Source organism: Scatophagus argus, chromosome 2, assembly GCF_020382885.2.
Source record: "Scatophagus argus isolate fScaArg1 chromosome 2, fScaArg1.pri, whole genome shotgun sequence".
NCBI classification, from domain to species: domain Eukaryota; kingdom Metazoa; phylum Chordata; class Actinopteri; family Scatophagidae; genus Scatophagus; species Scatophagus argus.
In genome coordinates, this window is record NC_058494.1 from 20,908,563 (window position 1) to 20,932,918 (window position 24,356).

The 24,356-nt window shown below is 40.8% G+C and overlaps 3 protein-coding genes and 1 non-coding gene across 10 annotated transcripts in view; 2 read left to right on the plus strand and 2 right to left on the minus strand.

Annotated features, from left to right (window-relative positions):
* The window catches only part of cfap97 (cilia and flagella associated protein 97), a 29,297-nt gene extending 12,955 nt beyond the window's left edge, over positions 1–16,342 (minus strand). The window contains exons 1-6 of one of the 7 annotated variants that reach the window (XR_006845857.1): positions 16,148–16,341; positions 14,642–15,477; positions 13,410–13,690; positions 10,820–10,982; positions 9,748–9,976; positions 9,376–9,566 (exon numbers count right to left, since the gene is read on the minus strand). Coding sequence is in view for 5 of the 7 variants with exons in the window: in XM_046417447.1 (XP_046273403.1) it covers positions 9,852–9,976; positions 10,820–10,982; positions 13,410–13,690; positions 14,642–15,452 (1,380 nt within the window). In the remaining 2 variants the exon portion in view is untranslated. Of the gene's footprint in view, positions 1–9,375; positions 9,977–10,819; positions 10,983–13,409; positions 13,691–14,641; positions 15,478–16,052 lie in introns of those variants that run through there. The other 6 variants (XM_046417447.1, XM_046417463.1, XM_046417425.1 and 3 more) reach the window with 6 other exon arrangements.
* slc25a4 (solute carrier family 25 member 4) lies at positions 6,573–8,845 on the plus strand. Its single transcript, XM_046417481.1, has 4 exons — positions 6,573–6,782; positions 7,442–7,928; positions 8,031–8,171; positions 8,302–8,845. The coding sequence occupies exons 1-4, from the start codon at positions 6,672–6,674 to the stop codon at positions 8,460–8,462; spliced, it is 900 nt and encodes a 299-aa protein (XP_046273437.1). The 5' UTR covers positions 6,573–6,671; the 3' UTR covers positions 8,463–8,845.
* Positions 16,343–16,500: 158 nt separating the features above from the next.
* On the minus strand, positions 16,501–23,018 carry ufsp2 (ufm1-specific peptidase 2). Its single transcript, XM_046417413.1, has 12 exons — positions 22,863–23,018; positions 22,656–22,749; positions 21,625–21,808; positions 21,462–21,528; positions 20,609–20,763; positions 20,288–20,480; positions 19,918–20,064; positions 19,638–19,802; positions 19,433–19,557; positions 19,264–19,340; positions 18,349–18,473; positions 16,501–18,261 (listed from the first exon to the last, which is right to left on the minus strand). The coding sequence occupies exons 1-12, from the start codon at positions 22,863–22,865 to the stop codon at positions 18,175–18,177; spliced, it is 1,422 nt and encodes a 473-aa protein (XP_046273369.1). The 5' UTR covers positions 22,866–23,018; the 3' UTR covers positions 16,501–18,174.
* Positions 21,102–21,174, plus strand: trnar-ccu. Its single transcript has one exon. It is a non-coding gene; the product is annotated as a tRNA-Arg (tRNA).
* Positions 23,019–24,356: the final 1,338 nt, after the last annotated feature.

Consider the following 24,356-nt stretch of genomic DNA (forward strand, 5'->3'; position numbering starts at 1 on the left):
AACCTTCTAACCACCAGTGTCTGTTCAAAATGTGTAAGCAGAGAAGTTGATTCAACTGTTAAATAACTGTTAACATTGTATTAACTTCCTTCTTCCTTCAAGCACAGGCTGGTTTCACCCTGTACTGCACTTAGGCATATTTTAAATCTTATTCAAAAGATCCACCAAGTACCACTGCACTTTAATGACGAAAAACATGAATGATATTTTCAGAGTAATTTGTGTTATAGGGAAGTTACGTTAATATTTTGAGAGCCTTCTCATTACCGAGCGAAGTCACCTTTTTTTCCTTCAAGTTTCAAAGTTTTTACTCTGAATACAAGATGAATATAAAAAGGGAAGATAAGCCCTCTACAATGAGCAGTACATTTACACACATTCCAGCACCAGTGAGCACAGGTTAAACTCTTGACAAGCCACGAGACAAAGTCTTCCTCATTACACACTCTAATTCCAGATGAGATTATTCCACAGCTAAAATGACCCTACTAATTTGGGACTGAGGGCCGTTAAGGGGGTTCAAAATCCGTCTTAAATGGCCTTGAGGCTTGAAGGGGTTGTTGTCTTTCTGAGGAGATTGAAGAATGCGTGAATGAAGTTCACACACTTACGTGAGAGGGACCATCATCTTGAGGGTACTACAAATACATTACTCCTCTGAATTGATTAGTTTGTCTTGAGCGATCGCCGGCCCACTCGGAATTCTTTTATGACGAGTGAGAGACGAGTGCTGCTATTGAAAGTTTTCCACACTTTGGTGCAGTGGAAGGTAAAGGGGACTGAAAAGACACACAGCAAAGAAATGAGAGCTTTTGTTCTGGCTTCGTGTTGTGTCGTGGGGGTTGCTGCAAAATCCCATGGCTGCCTTTACATTTGTGCACCTGGTGCTAATCTTGAAGATACACCAAAATGACATCATTTAATTGGTGGAGGTGAGTGACACTCTGATATCCTGTTGGCAAGTATTACTTCACCTGGATAGCGCATACTGCATGGACTGTTGTATGATCTGTTTCAATGTTAATACTCATCTTTACAAAAACTGTAACCAAGATATATTGTGAAACAAGAAATCTCAACTAATTTTGGCTTCTCAAATCAATGTCATATCCAGAAATGATTTAAGCAAAGATTAGTATCCCTTCAACAGATCCATTTCATTTTTCAAAAAGTAAACAAAACAAAACAAAAAAACTGGGGGAAAAATTCAAATAAATAAAATTGTGAAGTGGACTGGTTAAAATAACGCAGAAGTAATTAATGGAGACACTATGCCCAGGAGACACACATACATAACCTTTCTCTGCTCTATTCGTTGTAATCCCAGTTATTCCCATCCTACAGCCTTCCTAAACCCCTAAAATGAACTACGAGCAAAGTTTACTTTGTCCAATTGATCCAATTTAGGGAATCTGATCTGTGAGGGGGCTACATGCACTGCTGCTTCTCACTCCCAACCTCACAGCTGAAGAATAAACAGTGTGACACAAACCTTAACAACAAAACATGAACACATTTCAATAAATGTAATAGTCTGTGCTGTTCTCTGTTATATTGCACATTATTTTCACACACATATCTAAAATGTTGCAAGTGAGATGCAATGCTGTGTTGACTACGTGATTAATACGTAAAGGGTACAAGGCTTTAATATGGGTGTTTGTAAGGTATAATAAGATATATAAAGGGATATTTACACTATATATCTTCAGCAGTGTTGGGTGTAGATAGAAGACGTTTATACAGAAATAGAACTGCATTAATAAGTAAAGTAACAAGGAAACTGATCCACTAAAGCCCATGTTAGCTGTCACGTCTTTTACAAATCTCCCTCATGACAGGAAGAAACATCACCATTTTCACTCGTGAGTGATCAACAGTAAGTCCCCATGGACAGTACAACACAGTAACTAATATTGTAAAGACATGCAGTAGACCCCAAAGTAGTAAAACACATAAAAGTCAGGCCATCAGTAAATCAAACACAAACTAGAACTTTATAATAGCAACACGTTAGCTGCAGAGAGCTAATGGATAGCTTGGTTGTAGTAACAGAACAGTCCAACAATGAAGCTTTGAGGAAAATATAAAAGATGTCTGGCAATATTTTCTTGGAAGATTTAACAACGTCAGTGAAGCCAGTAGCGGTTGCTATAGCAACAGAGCGTCCAACTGACACCGGCTGCTGTCAGGTCAGTTCTGATTGTGTTGTGTGAAGATTTCAGACTTCCAAGTCATTCTTAAGACTTACTGGGATGTTTAGACCAACATAGTGAACTGTGCAGAGCCTCACACTCAGGCTGTTGCTACATATTTTAGGATGAAAACCATACGAGGACAAGATGATCACCGCACAAAATTAGAACTCACATTTGTTTAACCCCACCTCCTCCAACCTCAGACTTCCCACTTTTCATACTCTTCTTCTCTCTCTCCCTCCATCCTTCTACCTCAGCACCAGACCTGCTCTCATGATCCTTTTCTCCCAGTCCTCGTTTTAACCCCACCCTTCGTTCTCATGAACCTCTTTTCTTTCTGCCTCTCTCCCTCAACTTTTGTGTCTCTCACCCTCCACCCCCACCTTGTCCATCTCTTCGTCCCCCACTGACTGCGTGTCTCCAGGTCTTCCTGATTGGTCATGGGGATTTCTCCTCATACTCCACAGCAGTGTGTTTATGTGTGTGTGTGTGTGTGTGTTTGTCCACCTTGGCCGCTCTGCCTCAGGCACCACCCTGACTGTGGGTGAGGAACGTCAACTACATGACGCCGTCTCTCTCTTTTTTTAATTTTTACACACACACACTTTTCACTCATATTGTCCCCAGTCAGCCTCTTAAACATTAATGAAAACAGGCCAACAGCCAATAAAGGCACCAAAGAAAAAAGGGGAAAACACTTAAATAATCCTGGAGAGCTGAGTCTCTAAGTCAGCTCCGGAGAACTCAGTGTGCATCCCAGCCTGTCGGATTTGAGGCAAGAGGATTGTACTAATGTCGCGACAATAAACTCATGGGATCAAGCATTGTGTGGGAATAAACAACTAATATGATTTTCTTTCAGGAGGAAACAGAGCTTTTGTTGGCAGCGCAGTTGTTCGGTGCTGGATAATGCTGCATGCATTATCACACATATTAGAAACACACATTGTGACGTGTGGATTTATTCTACATTGGTGTTGATGTTGGAATGTTACGTCTTTTAAAGTTAAAGCTGGTGATTGTTCCATAGTTTTCCACTGGTCAACAAGTGCAATGAAAAGACTAAAACCAGCAGTGTTGCACTGATGCGCCTCACAGTTATTGTTAAGAGTATTCATTAGAATGAACATGGATACTGTAGTTTATTTTGAGTCAGTCCCACATTCACCATCATGCTGTCATAAAGACACACGGAAGCACCAAGTGTGTATGAATCCACAGTGGAAAATAGTACCCAACAAATGACACATTTACTCCTGTCTGATAGATAGATGTATTAACACATTGTTACTTGTTGATAGTAACAGAAATATCACAACCCTGTGATTCAGTAACAACAAATAAATAAGATTTCGAATAAACAGTAAAATGCACACTATCCTCAGTATTCAGAGACAAAATGAACAAAACTGTAAGGAATTATACATAAGGGATGCTTTCAAACTCTGCAAACCTACTAAACTTAACTAACCTTTTATATTATCACTTTAAATTTGTCTCTAAGTTTGAATTGGTTTATAGAAGAATGAAATCCCAACCAGAAACTGCAGTTGGAGGCAACCAGTGGCTCCATGCTGGTGAGTTTTGACCCTAATATCTGTGGTTTTAACCCCGTCTGACATTCATAATCTCCATTATCTTTGAGTCTGTACTGGTCTAAGATCCAAGGTCTAAGCCAGTAGGGGTCCAGGGGAATAAAAAGATGTTTGTCACAGTTGCTTCTTACCAGATAAAATCAGTGACTGTATTGGTGTTAGAGCTGTGCGTAGCGGCTTTGTGTATGCATGTGTGCGTGTTTATGTGTGTGGCGAGGGGGGTGTCTAACTGTCTGACACCTGCAGCTCTTCATACTCAAAATGCAAATCCAAGGCCTCACCCCCTCCACGACCCCTCCCTCAATCCAAGGTTACTGAGCAACGACTTTCGCAAATCTAGATCAGATTTAAATAATAGCTCAAAAAGAGTTTTAAAAGCACTAAACACTGCATTATTGCATCACTAAACTTTTTTAGTACATGAAACAGACATGTAGGCTAACATACTCTGCGCCAAGTATCCCTCAACCATGAAAACTGTTACTAGATATATCACTTTTAGACGAATTTTAGAGCAACTGCGAGTTTTATATATGTATATATATATATATGAAATAGTTCTTCTAACAAAATGATTTTTTATTTTTTATCTCACAAATTATAATCACATCAACTGTGACGACAGTCCAGACAAACTGAGACATAGTTGATAAGTTTAACTTCACATTTCCACAATAGAATCAATCTAAACAATACCAACGGAGTAAAATCAGGCAGACCCTCACATAAAGTAGTTGCTCTAAAGGAGATAAATGTGAGCAGGAAAAACAGACTTACTGACAACTGACAGTCGCTCGCCTAAAAGCAGGTGCAATCCTCTGTGTGAGCAAGCACCTGCTTAACTTAAACGATAAAGTGACCAGGATGCTGAATCCTTAACCAGCTCCGGGGCTGCAGCCTCGCAGCTGAGCCTGACCTCTGACCTGGCTGGTGGGGGCTACTTAAGTTTATCTCTCTGATGGGAACAAGTAAAGTGGTGCATTATTTGTATTGTTCGAAGCAGAGTGCGGAGTAAATGAGGAAAAGCACCTGTTTCACTGGGTACCACATTTGCACTCTGGATAGGAGGTTTGTAATGACCTCTAATGTAACCTAGCTCTCTACTGCCACCCACTGACTGTTCTAGAAAGTACAGCACAGTAGCAGGGAGGAAGGACAGCAGAACCACGACCGAAGTAGACCTAAAACAGCAAGATGGATGGCAGCAATTAAATTTATCTGTGACTTTATATCACTGCACAACAGCGGTACATATTTTAGTAATAATAGTGAAAATAATAATAATAATATGAAGAAGAAGAAGAAGAATTGGCCGTAGTAGAAGTAGTATTGAGGTTTTATCCATGGTGTTACTGGTTTAATATTATCCGTTTATAAAACATCCTTAAACTTGCCTGTTAATCCACACAGTAGAGCAGCGCCATCGAGTGGTCAGGAGGTGGTAGTTACAGTCCTGAAGAGAAGACCGAGCGGGTTAAAAGCTTCACTTATTTTCTTGTATTTTAATTTTTATTCACTTAATGAGCTTAATAAAAAATTAAGCCACGTTTTTTTAAAAAAACCTTGATACAATTATGTTGAGACGTGTTTTTGTTTGTAAAGACGATGATTTTTAAACACACTTCTCGCCACCAGGTCATTTTAATGCATTATTGCAACACTGTAGCCAAAGTCCAAAGCTTGGTGGGTACATGAATGAAGTAATCCTGGAATCCAACGCCACTGCCTGGAAGCTGTAGTACGTTATGCACAACGTCTCCTCAGCCAGCTCGGCTCGGTTTTGGATCATATTGCTTTGGATCGTATTGCTTTTTAATGTGTCAGATGTGCGTGCACGGTGCACGTATGACGTCCCACGCGTCAAGTCAACGAGAATCAGATTTCCGGTCCAATATTTCAGAATAAAACTGACCCAAATGATGTTGCTCTTTCCGTAGAAGTGGCGACAACTTATTTTGAAAGAGAAACAGTGTTTCCTGTTCTTACACTCGGTCCTATGTAGAGCTGACTTGACGCCGGTTTTCAACAGGTGCCAAACATGAATGTGCAGCAAAACTGTCAGCGAGCTGAGAGTAAAGGATCAGTCTAAAATAAAACAAAATACCTCAAGCTGTGGGTGGTGATTTAACCGAATACTTTCTTTTCTTGTCTTCCATTTATGTAGAAATAAAGTTTCCTCAAACTCTGAATCAACATTCTGTACTTCAGCCTGAACTGACCCTTGGTCTAATGAAAATAGTGTATAATTTTTCATTTAGAGTCATTAGTAGCCTAAAAGGATGTTTTGTGTGAACATAATGAGCTGAAGGAAATCATTGTATCTGTATTTTGTCAGGGTCACACTGCACCTATGTTGTGAAATGTTTTAAATGGTCTTTATTCAGGAGGATGATTGCATAAAGTGTCCCTCAGCTGATCCCCTTTAGGATGCATTCGACAGAACTTCTTTATTCATTTCAAGGCTTCTGGAAACCCACAAGTTTGTGTTTGAATTGTAGATGAGAAGGCCTGAGGTAGCAGGAATTAAGGTGTAAGACTTAATCATGATCAGGAATGGATTAAATTAAAAATAAATCTATGTTTTAAAAGTAATCAAATCACACATATTGTGTCCTTTAAACGTCCCCGGTTTGGCCCCCTCTCGACTTCAGGAACATGGCGCACACCTTGAACTTCAACCTCGGATATTTATTCAGTCTCGTTTTTCTGTTTGACAAAATGCAAATCCATCACTCAAAATTCTCGCGATAAATGACGCCGATATATTAGGACAGATGGGGGGTCCTCGTCCACTTGGAGGGGCGTTGGGTTTCCTTGAGGACCTTGGTGAGGTTTGGAACAGTCAAGGGTCTCAAATCTACACAAGATACATCCAGCCATGGCGGATGGGGTGGTCAGTTTCTTGAAAGACTTTTTGGCTGGTGGCATCGCCGCTGCCATCTCCAAAACAGCTGTAGCTCCAATTGAGAGGGTGAAGTTGTTGCTGCAGGTAAAAGACTTGAAGCGACTGTTGCCCAGGCATTTATGCATGTTCAGTGTTTTGTGTGTAAAGTGTGCGTAAAAGTTGGGTTACCGCTAAACCAAACGCTGAAATGTGCGTATGGAGTAGTTTTGACAGGAGAAAAATCCAGCTGTAGACTGTGGTCCGGTGCGTAATGTCAAGGGCCAAGTGAGAGGCTGTGCGTCAGCGTGGAGTTGGTTTTACGCACTGGCCTTACATGTGAACACACGTGTCTTAACATGTGTTAAGACAGTTAGACACCCACCTAACAAGTTCATGAGCTATTGGTGCGTTTCTTAAGTTAATTATTACTCCAATATAACAGATGACCGCAGTAATATTTACTGAAATTGAATTGCTAAATTTAACTTGAAGTATGTAATCTAATACACAGCTGATTCTCAAGTGACAGGGATGCGCATTTAGTCTGCCAGACGTACAACTACACACAGTTAAGGGCTGGCCGGAAAATATTAAACACAAAACATATTAAACACAGGAAGCTATTAAAACTGACATACAAAATAATATATGCTATTGTTAATACAAATAGAGGCATGATAAATTTCCTTTGCGCACAGTTTTACCAGGACATTAATGACATTTCGGGAAAGTCTTTTTAATGAGCCTTTATTGTCTGCTTAAAGGTCCAGCATGCCAGTAAACAGATTACCGCAGAGACACAGTACAAGGGAATCATGGACTGTGTGGTGAGAATCCCAAAGGAACAGGGCTTCCTTTCCTTCTGGAGAGGCAACCTGGCCAACGTGATCCGTTACTTCCCCACCCAAGCCCTCAACTTCGCCTTCAAAGACAAGTACAAGAAGATTTTCCTCGGCGGTGTGGATCAGAAAACACAGTTCTGGCGTTACTTCGCTGGTAATCTTGCATCTGGCGGCGCCGCTGGTGCGACTTCGCTCTGCTTCGTCTATCCCCTCGACTTCGCCAGAACAAGACTCGCTGCCGACATCGGCAAAGGTCTATCAGAGAGAGAGTTCACCGGTCTGGGGAACTGCATCAGCAAGATCTTTAAAACCGATGGCATCAAGGGTCTTTACCTCGGATTCAACGTGTCAGTGCAGGGTATTATCATCTACAGAGCGGCCTACTTCGGATGCTTCGACACGGCTAAAGGTGCGCACATCTGGTCGATTTGACTTTTATCAGGTTTGTGACGTGCATGTTTATGTGGATTTGCTCGTGGCGACCACGTGACTGAACTCCTCCCTCGTGCAGGTATGCTGCCGGACCCCAAGAACACACACATCGTCGTCAGCTGGATGATCGCCCAGACTGTCACCGCCGCGGCTGGCATCATCTCATACCCCTTCGACACAGTCAGACGTCGTATGATGATGCAGTCTGGACGCAAAGGAGGTGAGCGTCACTCGTGCACGTGGAATCACGTTCTCGTAAATGATGGAGTTTGTTTGCTTGGCGCAATTACGAATTTTACGCATGCGTTTACGGGAATTACGCATCAACTTCCATGTCTCCATTCCCGCAGCTGACATCATGTACAAGGGCACAATCGACTGCTGGAGGAAGATCCTCAAGGACGAGGGAGCAAAAGCCTTCTTCAAGGGTGCCTGGTCCAACGTGATCAGAGGCATGGGTGGTGCCTTTGTGTTGGTGCTGTACGACGAGATCAAGAAGTTCACATACTAAACTTTCTCATCTCCAAGCCCCCAAGGAAACCATACGTTTTGTTTAAGTCTTAATTCTTGTCATAGAGTGATAACAGCTTGTGGTGAATTACAATGTGGGCACGTACTGTTCTGCGACAGCCCGGGACAGGTAGGTATACTTGACCTGGGTTACCGTGCCTCCTCCTCAGAAATCTGTACATATATCCCATCTAAGACGTGTCGAAACGCACAGTAGAGATGTTGTGATGATGCAAAGGGATGACGCCACTACCCGTCATACGCTTCTCATGTTGGTTAGCAAAGCAGCTGCTGAGGCCCATGTGTTATGTTGTGACCACTCTGACCTATGTGTCCCACCTCACACATTATTTTATTAAGAATAAAGATTTATTAGTCTAATAATCCAGTCTTTTCAATGCATGTTCCCTCACGAGGGCATCTGCAATTCACAGCAGACATTTCTACTTTGTCATGACAGTGTGACAGTCAGGACAACAGGACCCTGGAACCGAAGCTACTAAATGGAACCAGTTTTTGTCTACTGTGACACATCAAAATGCCTTCAGTAGGATTAAAAAAAAAGCTCTAGCAAAAATGCAGTTCAAGCACAGTAATTATGATTTGAACAAAATATCCACAATCTTTAAATCAAGAAGTAACTTTCAGTTACCGCACCCTGATATTCGCTTCTGGTAGATAAATTGGAACCTTTAAAACTCTGCAAAATATTTAAAGTCATGAGTACCACAGAAGTATTTTTATACACCATCACTCCCCTAACCAAAATGTTATTGTTTGTATCCATTGGGCTCAATTGGTACAACAATTTTCAGTCCAACATTTTGCTACGTAAAGTTGTAAAACAGTGCACTGCTAATTTGTAGCACATGCAGTTTTATTTTATAAGGAACAGAATACTAAGAATACCAAGATAATTTCAAATATATATATATATTTTAATTGTTTAAAAACATAAATCTTTATCACTTCATAAACTGTACAAATGTGAGAAAAGGCGGTAAACAAAAAAACTGCAGCTTTAATGGAAACACCACTCACTGAGCTAATAAACAATCGACCGTCTGTTATGTCGTGATGGCTGTTGAAGTATAGGCAATATTTCCTGCGAAAAACACAGGTAGCAAGCTGTGAAGAGTTACCGCACTGTTAAAAAGCCACAGTTGAACTACTGACATGCATATCAATATGCTCTGAGCTAAAAGTGCAACTTCTTTGTAACTGATAAGCATAACAACACAAATCACTGAACAGTTTGTCAAGTCAAGATCGTTTAAGTTTAGTACCTTGCAAACTGAACCTCAAATGATGAATGGATATCAACGGATACCACTGTTGGATGCAGTGATGTGCTTCTTTGTAGAGCAGATATCTGAAAGCAGCAGTGTTCTCAGCACCACGCTGGTCGGGCTGCACTTGGCTTTTTTGACCTCGGCATGGATGCGCTGCTGGAGTCGGAGGTGGTGGAGACTGCTCTGGAGCTCTGTTGGGCAGAACTGCCTGACCTGGGACCTGCTGGTGTCGACAACAGAGAGATATTTTCTGATTGCGAATGAAATATAACTTACTTAAGATGTGAACATTTCAGCCATAGCAGGCCACAAGAAACAGCTACAGGACAGGTAAGCGAGCGTAACGGTGCTTATCAGGGTTTGCTGGGCAACTGGTTCCACTACTGGTTTGACTTTTGGACCAAGCAAGGACAGAAAATTAACATAATTTGACAACAATTACAAAATAACAGTGGAAAATGTAAATAGAAAAACTTTTTTTTAAAAAAAGTTTAAAATATGACGAAATGAACACCCATAAATTACTGGGTGTGTCTTACCAGTATCAGTCATCCACAGCTGCTTCTTACAGTCTGGAATTCTTCTTCTTCTTCTTCTTGATTAAATCTCACGTGTAAAATGTGTAAAATCTGCACTTTTCAATCTGAGAGGAGCATCCCAGCGTAGTGCCACATGCTGTTCGTCTTTGTTTACCTTGATTAAATCATCGCATGCAAAACAACAGCAGGCTGCTACAAAACAGCTACAAACACACACGCACGCGCACTTCTGCTGGTGTCGACCTGCTGTTGTGGAATCAGTAAGTGAAGTCAGTGAATCAGTTTTAGATGCTTTTTCTGCTGTGTCGCTACCTCACAAGTTGTCTTAATGAGACACATCACGTCTCTTTGCCCCCCGATGGTTGACAGAGGAGGACTTTACGTGAGACAGAAGGAACATGCTTGTTATTCCAACAGTTTCCGAAACTGTTTGATTGGGGACCTTGAGTGTGCAGGTATTCGATCACCAAGCTGTCATATTGTTTCGGGAATATAAATTATTTTGTGTGTGTGTATAAGTCACCTACCTGAGGGTGTCTTGCTGGCAGACCTCCCTTTCTTTGTGGCGGACACACTGAGGGGGTATGAAGGAGCTCGCAGGTACCCAACCTGTCTCTGGTAGTCTGCCAGTTGTTCTGAGCGCTTTATACCAGGAGTGGCCTTGACAGATTCCAGCCTCTTCAGGAAAGCCTGAAAGGAACACAATGACATTTTTGTTGTTGTTGTTGTTTTTACCTGGTGTAGGAGCCAAACATAATGTTATGGGGAAGCATGGTGATTCTATATTTGTTGTGGATACCACAAGGGGCGCTGTGGTCATTCAGGCCATAAAGGGTATAAATGTAACGGGAAATCGGGGGCCATCAGGTGTTGTGCGACCCCAGAAGGGCAAACAGTTTTTTGACCGCCAGTGCACCGCTAGTGCATAGCTAGGACACAGGTATTAAATGTTGGGGAAGATGAATGGACACGTTCTGTTGTTGCATCGAGAACAAAACATTGTATGGAACATTCAGTGGAGACGTGTGAACTCATTCCTGATCAAGAAAGGAAATTGGGACAACTTAGCGCCTCAGAAAGGTCGCTCCAGGGTCAAACCCCTCAGTAGCTTGTAGTAGACTAAGCTCCTATAACACCTGGTAAGTAATGATTAGAAACATACTGTAAATGCTAATTGTTCTGAGTAAGTGTGCGTTGTGCCAGAATTCAACCATAAGACCCAGAAATGTGGCAAGGCTCTTATGTGAATATGTGAAGTTTTGTCTAGCAATTTATTTCCTGTACTGTACTGTATTTTGAAGTACAACATATAAAATACCACGTAACATTTAAGAAGTGTTGATACTATTCGTAAATAAACAAGTAAGTGACTCAGAAATAAAGCACAAAACAGTCCATATTCTAGATATCCTTATTAGATTAGGATAATAGAAAAATATTTCATAGCAACCAAACAGCATAAGGCAAAACAGTGTAGGCAAGTGGATGAATGTCATACATGCAGTCACACTCCCACATGCATGCTGTGCAGAAATCCAACAGTAAGCTAAGACTCCACAATGCAACAGGCAAAAAGCTCCAGAGACAGACTGTTGTGCTGAAGTCCTGCACGGGTCATAAAAGACACTGCATGCTTCTATCTGCAGTCAGACTGGTTCACCTACTGCATTTCCTATGTACAAATAATCTGAAATCGCTTCAAATAAAATACAGCCCCCTGCACTGACATCACTTTTTGACAGAAAATTAATATTTAATGTGCATCTGACCAGTGTTGAAATACACAGACGTAGTTCTACTTAGGCAGGACAAACGGGGCGTCTCACATGTGTGATGTGTGGGGTGGATACACTGATCACACGGCAGATTTGGTTACTTCACTCTAAGAATAGAGAAGGCACAGAAAAGCACCCCTGAGAAAGCAGAGAGATGGACTCAAGACAGAGAGAACAGTCTGTCCTGAAAACGACTGGAACACATTGGCTTTTAAAAAGAGCAAACAGGAGTAATTTCAGACCTCTTCTCAGCAATAAAGAGAAACGCACAAGGCAATATCTGTCAAGAAAAGAATTCGGAAAAGTTCGCTGGATTCACTTCTGTTGCTGTCACATTTTTAAACGCTGCTGCCCCCACTCCTCCATGTGTGTGTGTGTCTATCAAACAGTGGTCAAGCAGAGTCAATGTATGAGGTGAGAGGTTGAAGCTGCAGATATCGACCTGTCTTATAATGTCACTGTGTGGCGCTGCTGCAAGCCTGCCACCTGCTGCCATCTGTCCAAGTCCATCCGTGTCTGCTTTCAGGGGTGGCACTCATAATCTGACGTCAAACTGGGACCTTGTATAAATGTATGCTTCAGAGGGCACATATCTCGCGAACTAATAACTGATAGAACAAAACAAACAAACTTATAACCAGCAGATTCTCCCAGAACATAAGACAAATTTTAAGATTTTAATGAAAAAAAATATGTAGTGGTACACTGAGTTGCAGACATTTTTAGAGAAAATCACTGACGCAGTTACATAGTCTGACAGGTGAATACAACTGAATGCAACATTTACAAATCTTCAGAAAGTTTGATAAATTAACAAAAAAAAAGCATAAGGTGGCTATAGCGAGATACGTAAGGACACATTTGTAGAGTTAAAATTGTGATTTTATAAATGAAATAACAGTTTTGGGATTCTCTCACCAAAAGACCTATAATTATTAACCAAATAATGCAAATGAGAAAACTGGAATCTCTCTTTAGAGGCATTGCAGCACCAAGATCACCCAAGATAACATTTTTAATGTAGTATTTTGAAACTTAACAACCGCAGATTTGTTTCAAGATTAACTGTCAATTCGAGACAAACACAGGGTTAAAGGCCACATGACGAAGGTCTCAGCTAAAGGACTGAGATGGACTCCAAGCGTACATGGAGTGCTGCAAATTCTGGTGTAGATTCGAAGAGGCGCAGTTTGTGATGATGTGTGCGTGAGCTAAACATCAATAACATCGAGCTACAGCTAGTGCACAGGAAACTTAATATGGAGAATTAGTGCGACAGAGGTCCCTTTAAATAATATCTATATTAAAATGAGTATTAGTCAATGCAAGAGGCCAAACTCACCAGGTTCTCTCTCTCTATGCGCTGCTGTTCCCGCTGCCTGTTGAGTGCGCTGTGAGAGATGCGAATGAGTGGTGAGTTATTGGCCACACGGGTTGTCTTCCTTGCTGTACTTCGTGGTCTGGACCCTGAAGAAAGACGCGAAAGCTCCCGAAGAAGTCGCTGGTTCTCACAGTCAATGGATCGGACTTCATCATTGGTGAATGAGTAGTTCTTCCTGTTTCTCCCTCCAGGACAGTGGAAGACCAGTTGATCTCCAAGCTGACTCTCTGAGCTCAGAGTACCTGATAGGTGAAAAGGCCGGTTGTTACCGTATCATAAATCTGACTTTATACTACGTTTTATGCAGTGTATGAAAAGTTATTTTAACTCCAAGTGTGATGAGTGTGTTTGTTTACGGGGTATCACTTAACCAGGTGAAAAATGGGAGGAGACTCCTGTCTCTGTACCTTGTAATTCTATATTGTTTCCATTTTGCATGGACAACCAAAATCCTGAACTTACTGTCTCATGAAAAACAAGTGCACCTTATGAGCCAGAACTGAAAATTGTTTGAGTACATCACCATTAACTACAAGCAGGTTTATTGGTTGCTCTCAAGAAAGAGCAGTTAAAAGCTGTAAAAAAGTTGTCGTTTTTATGTGATTTAGATGAGATTGGAGAAGTTCATTTCATGTTTTACTGCACATCACAACATGATTAAATAATAATTTAAGGAATACGATTCTAAGTAAAATGTTTTTTATTTCTTCTTTAAGTTCTTCTATATGGGGGGGAGGGTCATCAAAACTTGAATTTCTGTTCCTATCGTTTGGCTTCGGAGAAGACAACAAATTTATTTGTTTGCAATAATATGTTATATGTAAGAACTCATGTTCGTGTCAAATTTTTCACTGCTGCAAATTTCTCTGGTGTCTTCTAAGTCCATCAGTAAACCATACTAGAATCAAATTTATGCAAGCATTTACAGCACAGAGCACTGGTTCCCTAGTGGTTGCAACCTCTTCAGCAGGTTTATTGTTTCTGACATCTCTTCTTTATGTAAAACATGAAATACTTTACCTCTGTACAAATGCTGAATTTGTACAGAGGTAAAGTTTACCTCTCCTAAAATCTAAAAATCATTTGTATCAAGCTGTTTGAAAAACATACTCTCTCTTAAATATCATTTAATTTTAAAGGAAAACACCTAATGTAGAGCAAAAAGCATAGTAAAGATAAGTAAGTTTACTCACACTCGTTTACATCATGATCCAAGTCCTCATCTTGATGTATGTTGCTGAGGCCACTGGAGGGCACACTCTCCTGCTGTTGCGGCTCTTTATGGTTTCCTTCTTCTGCCTCCTTGTGGTTCAGGCCAAACGACTGGAGAGGGCTGGCGTCAGAAGAGGAGAGGGGGCTCACATCTGTCACAGTGTCGTCTGAATCCCGTGATCCTGCCGAGTCCACTCGGATCCTACTCATTCCTGGTGATAAAGAAGATCTGCTGGGCCCGGGAAGGGTCAGGGAGTCTAAACTCCTTCTTCTGTTGCCACTGCTACAGGAGCCCTCTGAGTCTGCATCTACACTAGATTCGGATGACGTTGGGGATGGGCTTCGGGTGCAACGATTTCTTGTACGTTTTTTAGGAGACTGGTTATTTCTCCCCTTTGAGCCCAAATTTTTGGCACTGGACGGTAATGCCTCCTCGTCAGACTCATTTGGAGTCTGGCTGTATGCATCCTGATGATCTACCTGTCTGGGCTCAGTCAGCAAAGCCATAAATGTTCCAGTGGGCCTTCCCGAGTGCAAATTTGAATCTTCCTCACTATCACTACGATTACTGATGACTTTCTCCGACGTGCATGCGACAGATGATGCACTGGTCCGACCACTATTTTCAGTCTCTTTTGCATGCAGCCTCTCATGTGCTATTTGGTTCTCCTTTTCAGTCTTCAAGCATTTCTCCATCTTCTTCCCGCCATCTCGGCTGATGCTGCTGTCATCACAGTCGCTGTCGAAAAATGAATGATCCACTTCACCTTCTAGATCACTGGGGTTGAACATGGCAGCCTTCTCCAAGACACAAAACCTATAAGGCAGTGTAAGATGAGACATTAGATAATTTTAAGATTAAATAAGTGTGCAGATGATTTTTCATGTTTAGACCAATTTCAAGGTGCACTTAAAACCTGCGTTACCACTCAAACTTGTCAAAAGGATGTTTTCAGCCTTACAGGAGACGTGCCATAGTGTAAACATTCACTAATTACAAGACATAAATGTAAACTGATGGCCGTAGGAAAAATACATCATAAAATACATAACTCTAAAAGATACAATGGAAAATGCTCAGTAGAAATGTTATGGATACTGGACATGATTTGTATTTAGGGAGCTAAAACACACCGGTATGGTACTTTAAAGCATGTTTTATGCAAAAGGTAGTAATTAACAAAATTATAAATAAATATATATCAATGTAACGTCTGCAGTTTAGCGTTACAACCAAATTCAGCAGGAGATATGGACAAGCCAGACATGGTAACGGCATTGCAAATATAATATGTATATGCATATCTTAAACTTTTGTGCTTTTAAACGCCTTGGAGACAAAGCGTGTTTTAAACCTAGAACACACAATGACGGCTAATCAGACCAACTTACTTGATATTATCAGCTTGACAGCTAGCATAACTTAGTCCAACCAACCACGACTAGGTTAGCTAACTTTAACAGAACGACAGCGATTTCCTACCTACCGAAGGCTCGCTCTTTAAACGGTGTTTCAGAGGCACAGCCGCATGTAGCCTACTTCTTTAGAAGAGAATGTATTCTGTTGAAAAGACGCACAAATGAAACGCAAACCTGCATTAAAAACAGGATATTCGCTAGCGGGATACGGCTGGTTGCCACGAGCGTATCATGGTGCGTAGCAACTACGCAGCGTCACTTCCTGGCAACGGGGTTCTGTGCTGCAGAGCTCTGCAACGGTCCTGTGCGTCAAGCGTCAAGATTATATTTTAGAAGAATAACAGAAGAAAAAGAAATAGAAAATGAATGTAAACAAATAAAAAACAACTAAAAAACGAAACATATACAAAAAATAAAATTATATCAGAGTGTCTGGTTTCATTATTAGATTTGTCAGCTAAGTTACATTAGCAGAACGGAACAGGACCCACACTGAAATGAGTTAAAAACAACTCATACAAACTGTAAAAATAAGAAAGAGCTTCATTGTCATGTTAAAATATCACCTTAATTATTTTCCATTTAATCTTCTTAAATTCTCAAATGATCCATCCTCAGAATTTTACACGTATCTTATCTTTGAATGTGCATATCAGCCCTTGTGTTTTATTATAATGCATTGATGAGTGATTTTGGTCAATCAGCTAAACAACTGTGTGTTTGTTTTTGTTTTCCAGTGTTTTTCAGCTAAAGGTTTAAACTGCTTAAACCTTCCCAGAATCAGAACTGGGAGCGGAATAAACAGGAGGTCATGTAGTTTTTCCTTGGGGATCTATTGTGTCAAAGTAACTGCTCCCCTTAGTGCATACCCATTAACAAGAAAAGGGATTATCTGAAGACGCGTCCCTTGACATTGCAATTTGTCACGGTGTTTCTCTTAATAACATTGTTAGACCTAGAAGTGACACACACACGAATGAAATGCCAATGTGCTGGGACAATAGGACCAGGGTGAATCTATATTATAAACCTGTGTCTGGTCACTGTCATAGAATTTACACGCCAGCGCAGGATGGGTAGAGATGGAGAATGAATGGGGCTATTTCTGTTGCAGTACCATAGTTACACAATCAGCCCATGGATGAGAAATCACAAAGAGTGGGTTTAGACTAAGCTCTAAAGATTTTTAGGAAAATTTGGATTTTATAACGCCTACTCGTGAGAAGAAAAAGGCATCCATTTGACTCTGACAACTGACTGGTCGTGAAAACTCAATTAGGAGGAGTGATTGTTTTCCAATAATGGGTTGTGTCAAGATGGATCAGCACATACCAGGCTGCATTCAGGAACAGTTTCTTCTCTACACAAGTAGTTCTCAGAATAGGAAAAAGAGGTCCCTGGGGGTCCTTTCCGTCTGCCCATGGGGTCTACAGCAAAATTATACATTGTACAAACAAAGCAAAAATAATAATACTATTATTCTATTCTATTCTAAAATCAGATTTGTCCAGTGGATGTTTGGGGTCTGTAACAGGGCTGCAATTAACGGACAATGCAATTAATTATTTAATTGTTGATAAAATGTCAATAAAAGGGAAAAAGGTCCATTGTGATTTCAGTCTCAAGCCAAAATACATTCAATTTACTATCATATTACAAGACGAAGAAAAGTATCAAATCATCATATTAAAAGAAAACTGGAAAATGGCAAAATCAAATGGTAGACTGTAAGAACAGTTGCACTTTCATTTTCTGTTGATCGGCAAATCTATCAATCACCTATTTCACATTCTGCATGTGTTACAACAGTGACACATGCATCCGGTCTCCCATTATAAAAATGTGTGGTACAGTATGAAGCACAATATATGACAACAGAGACCTCGGACTTGTCGACTGAAAAGACGTCAAACAGGATTTGGAAATCATTGGATTCTGGTTTAATTTATATTTTACACTAATCCAATTTAGGGATTGTAAGATTATTACAGAAATTACTCAAATTTGCAACACTGGATGAATTCCTATACAACAAACAGGTTTTGCAGATGTTTTACAAATGTCATATGATGTCCGTCTGACACGCTGTGAGAGCTCAGATGATCTTTGGCCTCTGAGGCAGACACAGATTATAATATGCAGTTTGATCCCAAAAATCCGGTCCTTTCCAGCCACACCAGCCCTGAAAAGACAACATACATACCACATTCAACACTGTACAGTACATGAAAATGTACACTTTAAGGAGATAAATGTCTATGACAGTTACCTTGTCAGTGATAACCTGTAAGTCCTCTGCTCCAGTGTAATGTGGATCTAAGATGAGATAGCGGATCTGCCCCGTGGTCTCACTCCACGCTACACCGAGTATAGTGTGAGCTAAAACCCCACCTCCTGCAACACACAAATAAGTACCATGAAAAGATCCTATGCATTCATTAAGATTTGCATCAGTAAAATTTACACACACAGACACACCGAATCAGCCATATACTATTGACATTTAAGAAGAACTTACTGTTTTCTGACCAGATAAATTACAAGTATATTCACATGTTCAGTAAATTCAATTCAATTCAGTTTACTATTGTGTTTACACTGGTCGCTGATGTAAACAAAACATTCAGAGCATCAGAAGACATGAACAACTTGTGTTAAGGTAATGCGGAGTCCTTGCATTAAAAACAACCTGTCAATCAATTTGGAAATGATGGCAGGGTCAAGCGGTGGTGGTAGAAGTATTCATATCCTTTACTTATTATAGTATAGCTTATTTGACTTGAGGAGTAGGAGAATTTTCTCAGCCTATAAAGAAACAAGAGTTAATCAAAAAAGTTTGGAGATACACAATCTTCAACGGACAGAAGAGGTATGAATACCTGTAAAGTAACCAATAACTAAAGTTGTCATAGAAATGCTGTAGAGTAAAAAGTATCATATTTGCTTCTGAGATGTAGTGGAGTAGAATTACAAAGTCGCATAAAATAAGCATTAATCATGTAACGTACAAGCAGATTGAATTTCTACTTAAATAAATAAACCAGAAGAAATGTACTTATTTAAGTGAAGCCGATGTAGTACTACATAACAATATAAACACAAATATTGCTTTAAAGTTGGTGTGAGTTGTTTAAGTAAAAGGCTCAAACGCCCGGAGCATATTTTAAGAGTAGTTCCAGCTTACCAATCATGATAGGAGTCCCTTCAGTAAGGAAGTGGGTGGCCAGTTCTCTGCCTTTGGAGGCCAACTCAGAACCTTGACTAAAGAGCACAAACATTCATCATCAGATTAATCCAATTAAAATGGACATCATCACACAAGGTGCTATCCACAGGCATCACACAAAACACACCTCACAAACACGATCTTGGAAGTGACCTCAAGCAGCTGGTTGAGCACAGCCTGGACCTCGATGGAGCCGATCCACTGGCGTGATCCAACAAAGGACGCCGGTTTGTCTCCAACATCCACCAAAGCCTGAAGAGGACAGAACCCATTTAAGCCACATGGAAACTTCTATTGTGCAGTGTATCACATGTACAGAAGCACTGCTGTACCTGCTGGATCTCCCTGTGAGAGGGTACAGGCCTCTCTACGTAGCCTTGCTGCTGAAACCAGGAGCAGATGGTCTGAAGGGAGCGATAAGCACAGCCCCAGCCATTGTCATCCATGTGGTCCTGCATGTAGTGGTGGTAGCTGTAGATCCCCCGGACCAAGTACACCTTGAGAAAAGGCAAATCAGAGTACTAATACCGGTACTTGTAGCGTACATCTCAGTATCCATCACCAAAAGAGGAGACAGAGTGTGACAGACACTAATTTGGTAATTAGCTTTACCTTTCCATTGTCCAGGGTGGGATGTGTGAGGACCAGGTGAGGGTTTCGGAGGTAACCATCTTTGTAGGGCTCATTGGGAAAGTGATATGCATTGGCTCTTCTAAAATAGGGCCAGTCATTTGGTAGCTCAAACTGTTGGTGCAATTCCTACGTAGACAGAGATTTTGTGTAGAATAAAATTAGAAAACATGTACGAAAATGAGATGAATCGCCTATCAAACAAAGGATTCACTGCCTGCTGAAAAAGTATTGATCTCAATGCTGTATGTTGTTTGAGCAATTGAGATTTTAAGAAAATAATGTTAACATCAGCAAGGTGACATACTGCCTGTCTGTCTGTCTGGGATTTGAATGAATCTGCAGTTCTCACCTTACGCTGTGTTTCTAGTTGGCTGTCAGGCACTCCCGTCGGGTAAACCGCGGTCACTAGTCCGTTTGGCTCTGGAAGGAGGAAGTGGAGTGGTTCCGGTACCAGCAGCGTGGTCCCCTTCATGTGCTGCAGGATCACTTTCTCCATCTCATGCAACTGATGATGCAGCGCCTCCGACAGACGCTCAAAGGCACTGCAACGACAGAACAAAAAAATCTTTCACAGTGAGAGACAGCGAGCAGGATTATTCAAGGTGGAGGCTGGCGGTGAGTTTAGTCAGTAATAAATATAAAAATAAGATGTTTTTAAGGTGAGACATACACTTTGATTGTGTCACTGCAAGTGGTGCGGACGACACAGTCCATGGGAAGAGTTGCAGACAGGAAGTGGCCTTTCCGGACTGTTTTGCTGAGGATCGGGGCTGAAAGAGGGCCAGTCTTTGTCATCTCCATCATCAGCCGAAGGTTAATGACACTCTGAATGACAAGTGTGTATTTACATTCAAGCACAAGCACACACAGACATTTCAAAATTATTTGTGTGATCATCACTGGTTCCAGCTCCTCAAATATGAGTGTTTGCTGTGTGTATTTATTTTTTCCCACTTTTTTCTGACACTGCATAGATAAAACAACAGCAGTGTAGGCTATAATGAACAACATCAGACACTGAACCTTTTCATGATCCCATTATTTTACATTACACAAAGGCTTTTTTTAAAGTCCATAGAAAATGGACTTAAAGGACAACAGTACCAGTGTTATGACCACTGAATACAGTCTACTGCAGAGAGGCTCCCCCAGCAGTTTCTATAGCCTCAGTGGCCTAATGGATAAGGCACTGGCCTCCTAAGCCAGGGATTGTGGGTTTGAATCCCATCTGGGGTGAATAGCAGAGTGGTGTAGTGAAAACATCCTGGGCCCCTGACCCAGGGTTGAATCCTGAGAACCATCCTCTGCTACACTTTTACAAAACTGAGCATCTTGGTTTGTTTGATCTGTCTGACACCTAAAGTATAAATAAGACATGTGCATAGGTTTATCTGCAATGCATAATACTGTGGCAGACACCCAGCGGTTCACTCTTTATTTAGTTTTATTTCTCTTTTAGTACAGAACTATGCAAAATAAATAAATAAATCACAACTTCTCCACTTACAAAAAAGTGTACGTACCACTGCTGAAGTCTTTTTGCTTTTCTTTTTTGCAGCTCTCTTGCCAGTGATCTCTTGTTCATCTGTCCTGAAATAAGCAAACATCTTCATTACAATTCAGGCAAACAGAAAAAAAGTTGAGGATTCCCTTTAAAGAAGAAACAATTCTAAAAAGCAAACATACTCTATCCATTGATGAATGTCTTCACACGGCGTGTCTGGAGTTACTTCTTCAGGTGTTGCATGAACACCTCTGTTCGGCCAAATAACAACAGGACTGTTACATACTGTCAGAACACAGGATTCAGATTTCACCTGAGAGTGAAGCGTCTCAAATGTTATCGAGATTACTTTGTGGATGAGTTGTGCTGAAAGAAGACAGACAGACAGACAGACAATATTACTTCTTTACCATCACTACACTGTTATGACTCAATATTTTAAACCCTGCTGGTGTAAAATTATTGTTGCTGCCACATGTATTTAATTTATTGGACAATTATAAATCTAATTTTGAAAACAGGGCTGTTACTGTATTAAAATAATATGATTTCCTATTGCTCTACAATTATTATATTTTTGCACATAGCCAACCACGTAGGGAAATAAGATGAGTCAAAAGTAGATTCTTAGCAGTTAAAGACTGCATACCGTTGACTCTTGACCTCAGGATTTCTAAGCATTTCTAAGCATTTCCTAGAGGTTGGAGAAGTGGGTTGTGATCGGAGGGTCGCGGGGTCGAGGTTCAATTCTCCCACCAGGGCAGGAAAAATTTGGGTGTGATGGAGTGATTAATGAGAAAATGCCCCCCCCCTCCATTAGCCCCAATTTGCTCCCCAGGCGCCTGAAAGTGGCAGCCCACTGCTCCTGTGTGTTTCGCTGCATGTAATTTGCTGTGGGGTTGCATGTGTGTTCAACTACGGATGGGTTAAATGCAGAAGAAAAATTCAGTGTGTGTATGTAAAAATATATACTGCCAATAAAGCTGATTCTTCTTCTCTTCCTCTGAAGTCGTGGCTATGGTCCTGCAGGTGGTTATTAGGAAAGTTATATAACGGGGGGTGTGGAGGCTTTCCTCTAATGTACGCCCTTCCATTTAGTAATAAATAAATGATGCAGTCTCAGAGACACACACAACAAATCACGCTAGTACAAAAATTAAGTCGTTGAGTTACATTCAAAGATATTGTTGGAGTAAAAGGTCCATGAACGTACCATCTGTGCTGTCCAGCTGACATTTGAACTCCAGCGGCCCTCTGACACGAAGAATGGTCCCTGTGTCGGAGGACTGGGAGTCAACAACAACAACCTAAGATAATACAAGAGAGAGGATCATTTTTGTAGGCCTAGCAGCTGCCAACAAAGAAACGAGGAGCCGCTATCAGTGTAACAATCGCTTGGCAAACTTAGCAGTAAACCTACCATGGTGTGGTTCAGTCCAGTAAAGGTGGACAAAATCTCTACGCCATCTACTGTTCTCTACACACTGGGGGCTGACATGACAGTTGTAGGAAAACTCAACGTGTCTCTGGCTGCTGCTTTCTATTGGACCATACTGACTCCGCCTACTTATGTTGCATTCACTGTTACTCGTAACTGAAAAATCTCCGTATAGCGTGATTGCAGCAGCGGTTCCAAGGTAGATCTGCAGTTCCTTTTTTCCTGTTCAGTGCTTTTCCAACTAAAACGTGTCCCACTGTAGTTTTCAGCTTATATACTACATATTAAAATACTTACATTAACAGAGATGTATGCACTGACTGAATAATGAGTACCAGACAATGATGTTTATGTCCCGCACTTGCTTGTATTTTGTGATACTTGATAAAATAATGGATTTTTAAAAACCTGGGGAAAGAAATGAATAATGCCAGAATCCTAAGCACTTGAAAGTGGTAATAGGTTAGGCCTACATGAGGAGAAAAATTATAATTTTAACATACAACCTACCTATAGACAATATAGTTTCTCCAGTCTCACTGCTAATGAGCATGCTATAAACTCTCCTGTAGTGGTGCTGTGTGTACAGTCTGACCCTGGTCTTCTCGTACCAGGATTGAGTGATGCATACTATATCTAATTATTCCAGCATCAGTGCCCACATCATACCCGTCTTATGCAACCCTAGAAAACATGCATCAACACCAAATCATTTTTATCTTTTTATTTAGTTGTTTATCTTGAATTTATATTTACTTTTTTTGTTTTTACGTGGATACTGAATACAAGCAGAGTGCAAAGAATTGTAACAGTGAAATCTGCTTCTTGGTGCATTGCCTGTTTGCCTCAAGCTATTACATGGCGGCCATGCATGCAATGACATGAAGGGTGAGTGGACACATAGTTAGAGATACTATAGGTTGCTGATACGCATATAGCAGTGAGAGCTTTCAAACTATCATCACTTGAGGCAAATATCGCCACAAAATCTCTTTGACTTTATCAACAGAAAAATAAAATCATCATCAAAGGCTGCATTCATCACACATGCACAATTAACCGCTACTCACCAAACAAAGGATAATTTTTTGAGCATATGATTTATGGATAAACTACACAAATATCTGTAAACGAAAGGACCGGCTGGAACAGATTCACATTACAGTCCTGTTACACTTTAATCTCAGTTCAAACTTATTAACTATCCTTCTTCTTCATTATTACAAAGTCAAATAAAGAACATGCCTGGAAGCAGAGCTGAAAATGAGGCCAGTTTTAGGTCAGTCGTGTTGTGTTCTAATGTTGCTTCAGGATAAAATCATCAAGGGATTGTTAGGGTTACTGGGAAAAGGAGCTGAAATTGTCCTTCTCACACAAGCATTCAAAATCAATTAGCTTAATGCAATAGACACCCTTAAATGTACATGTCTGGCTTGTAGTGCTGGATCTTGTGATCATAGATATTAAAAGGCTAAC

Coding starts and splice junctions, on each gene's coding strand:
- ufsp2 (XM_046417413.1), bottom strand. Junction 20,065..20,287: donor AACTAGAAACACAGCGTAAG/GTGAGAACTGCA, acceptor CTGTCTACGTAG/GAATTGCACCAACAGTTTGA. Junction 18,474..19,263: donor AGGGACTCCTATCATGATTG/GTAAGCTGGAAC, acceptor TGTGTGTTGCAG/GAGGTGGGGTTTTAGCTCAC.
- slc25a4 (XM_046417481.1), top strand. CDS start 6,672: ATGGCGGATGGGGTGGTCAGTTTCTTGAAAGACTTTTTGGCTGGTGGC. Junction 6,783..7,441: donor GGGTGAAGTTGTTGCTGCAG/GTAAAAGACTTG, acceptor GTCTGCTTAAAG/GTCCAGCATGCCAGTAAACA. Junction 8,172..8,301: donor GCAGTCTGGACGCAAAGGAG/GTGAGCGTCACT, acceptor CCATTCCCGCAG/CTGACATCATGTACAAGGGC.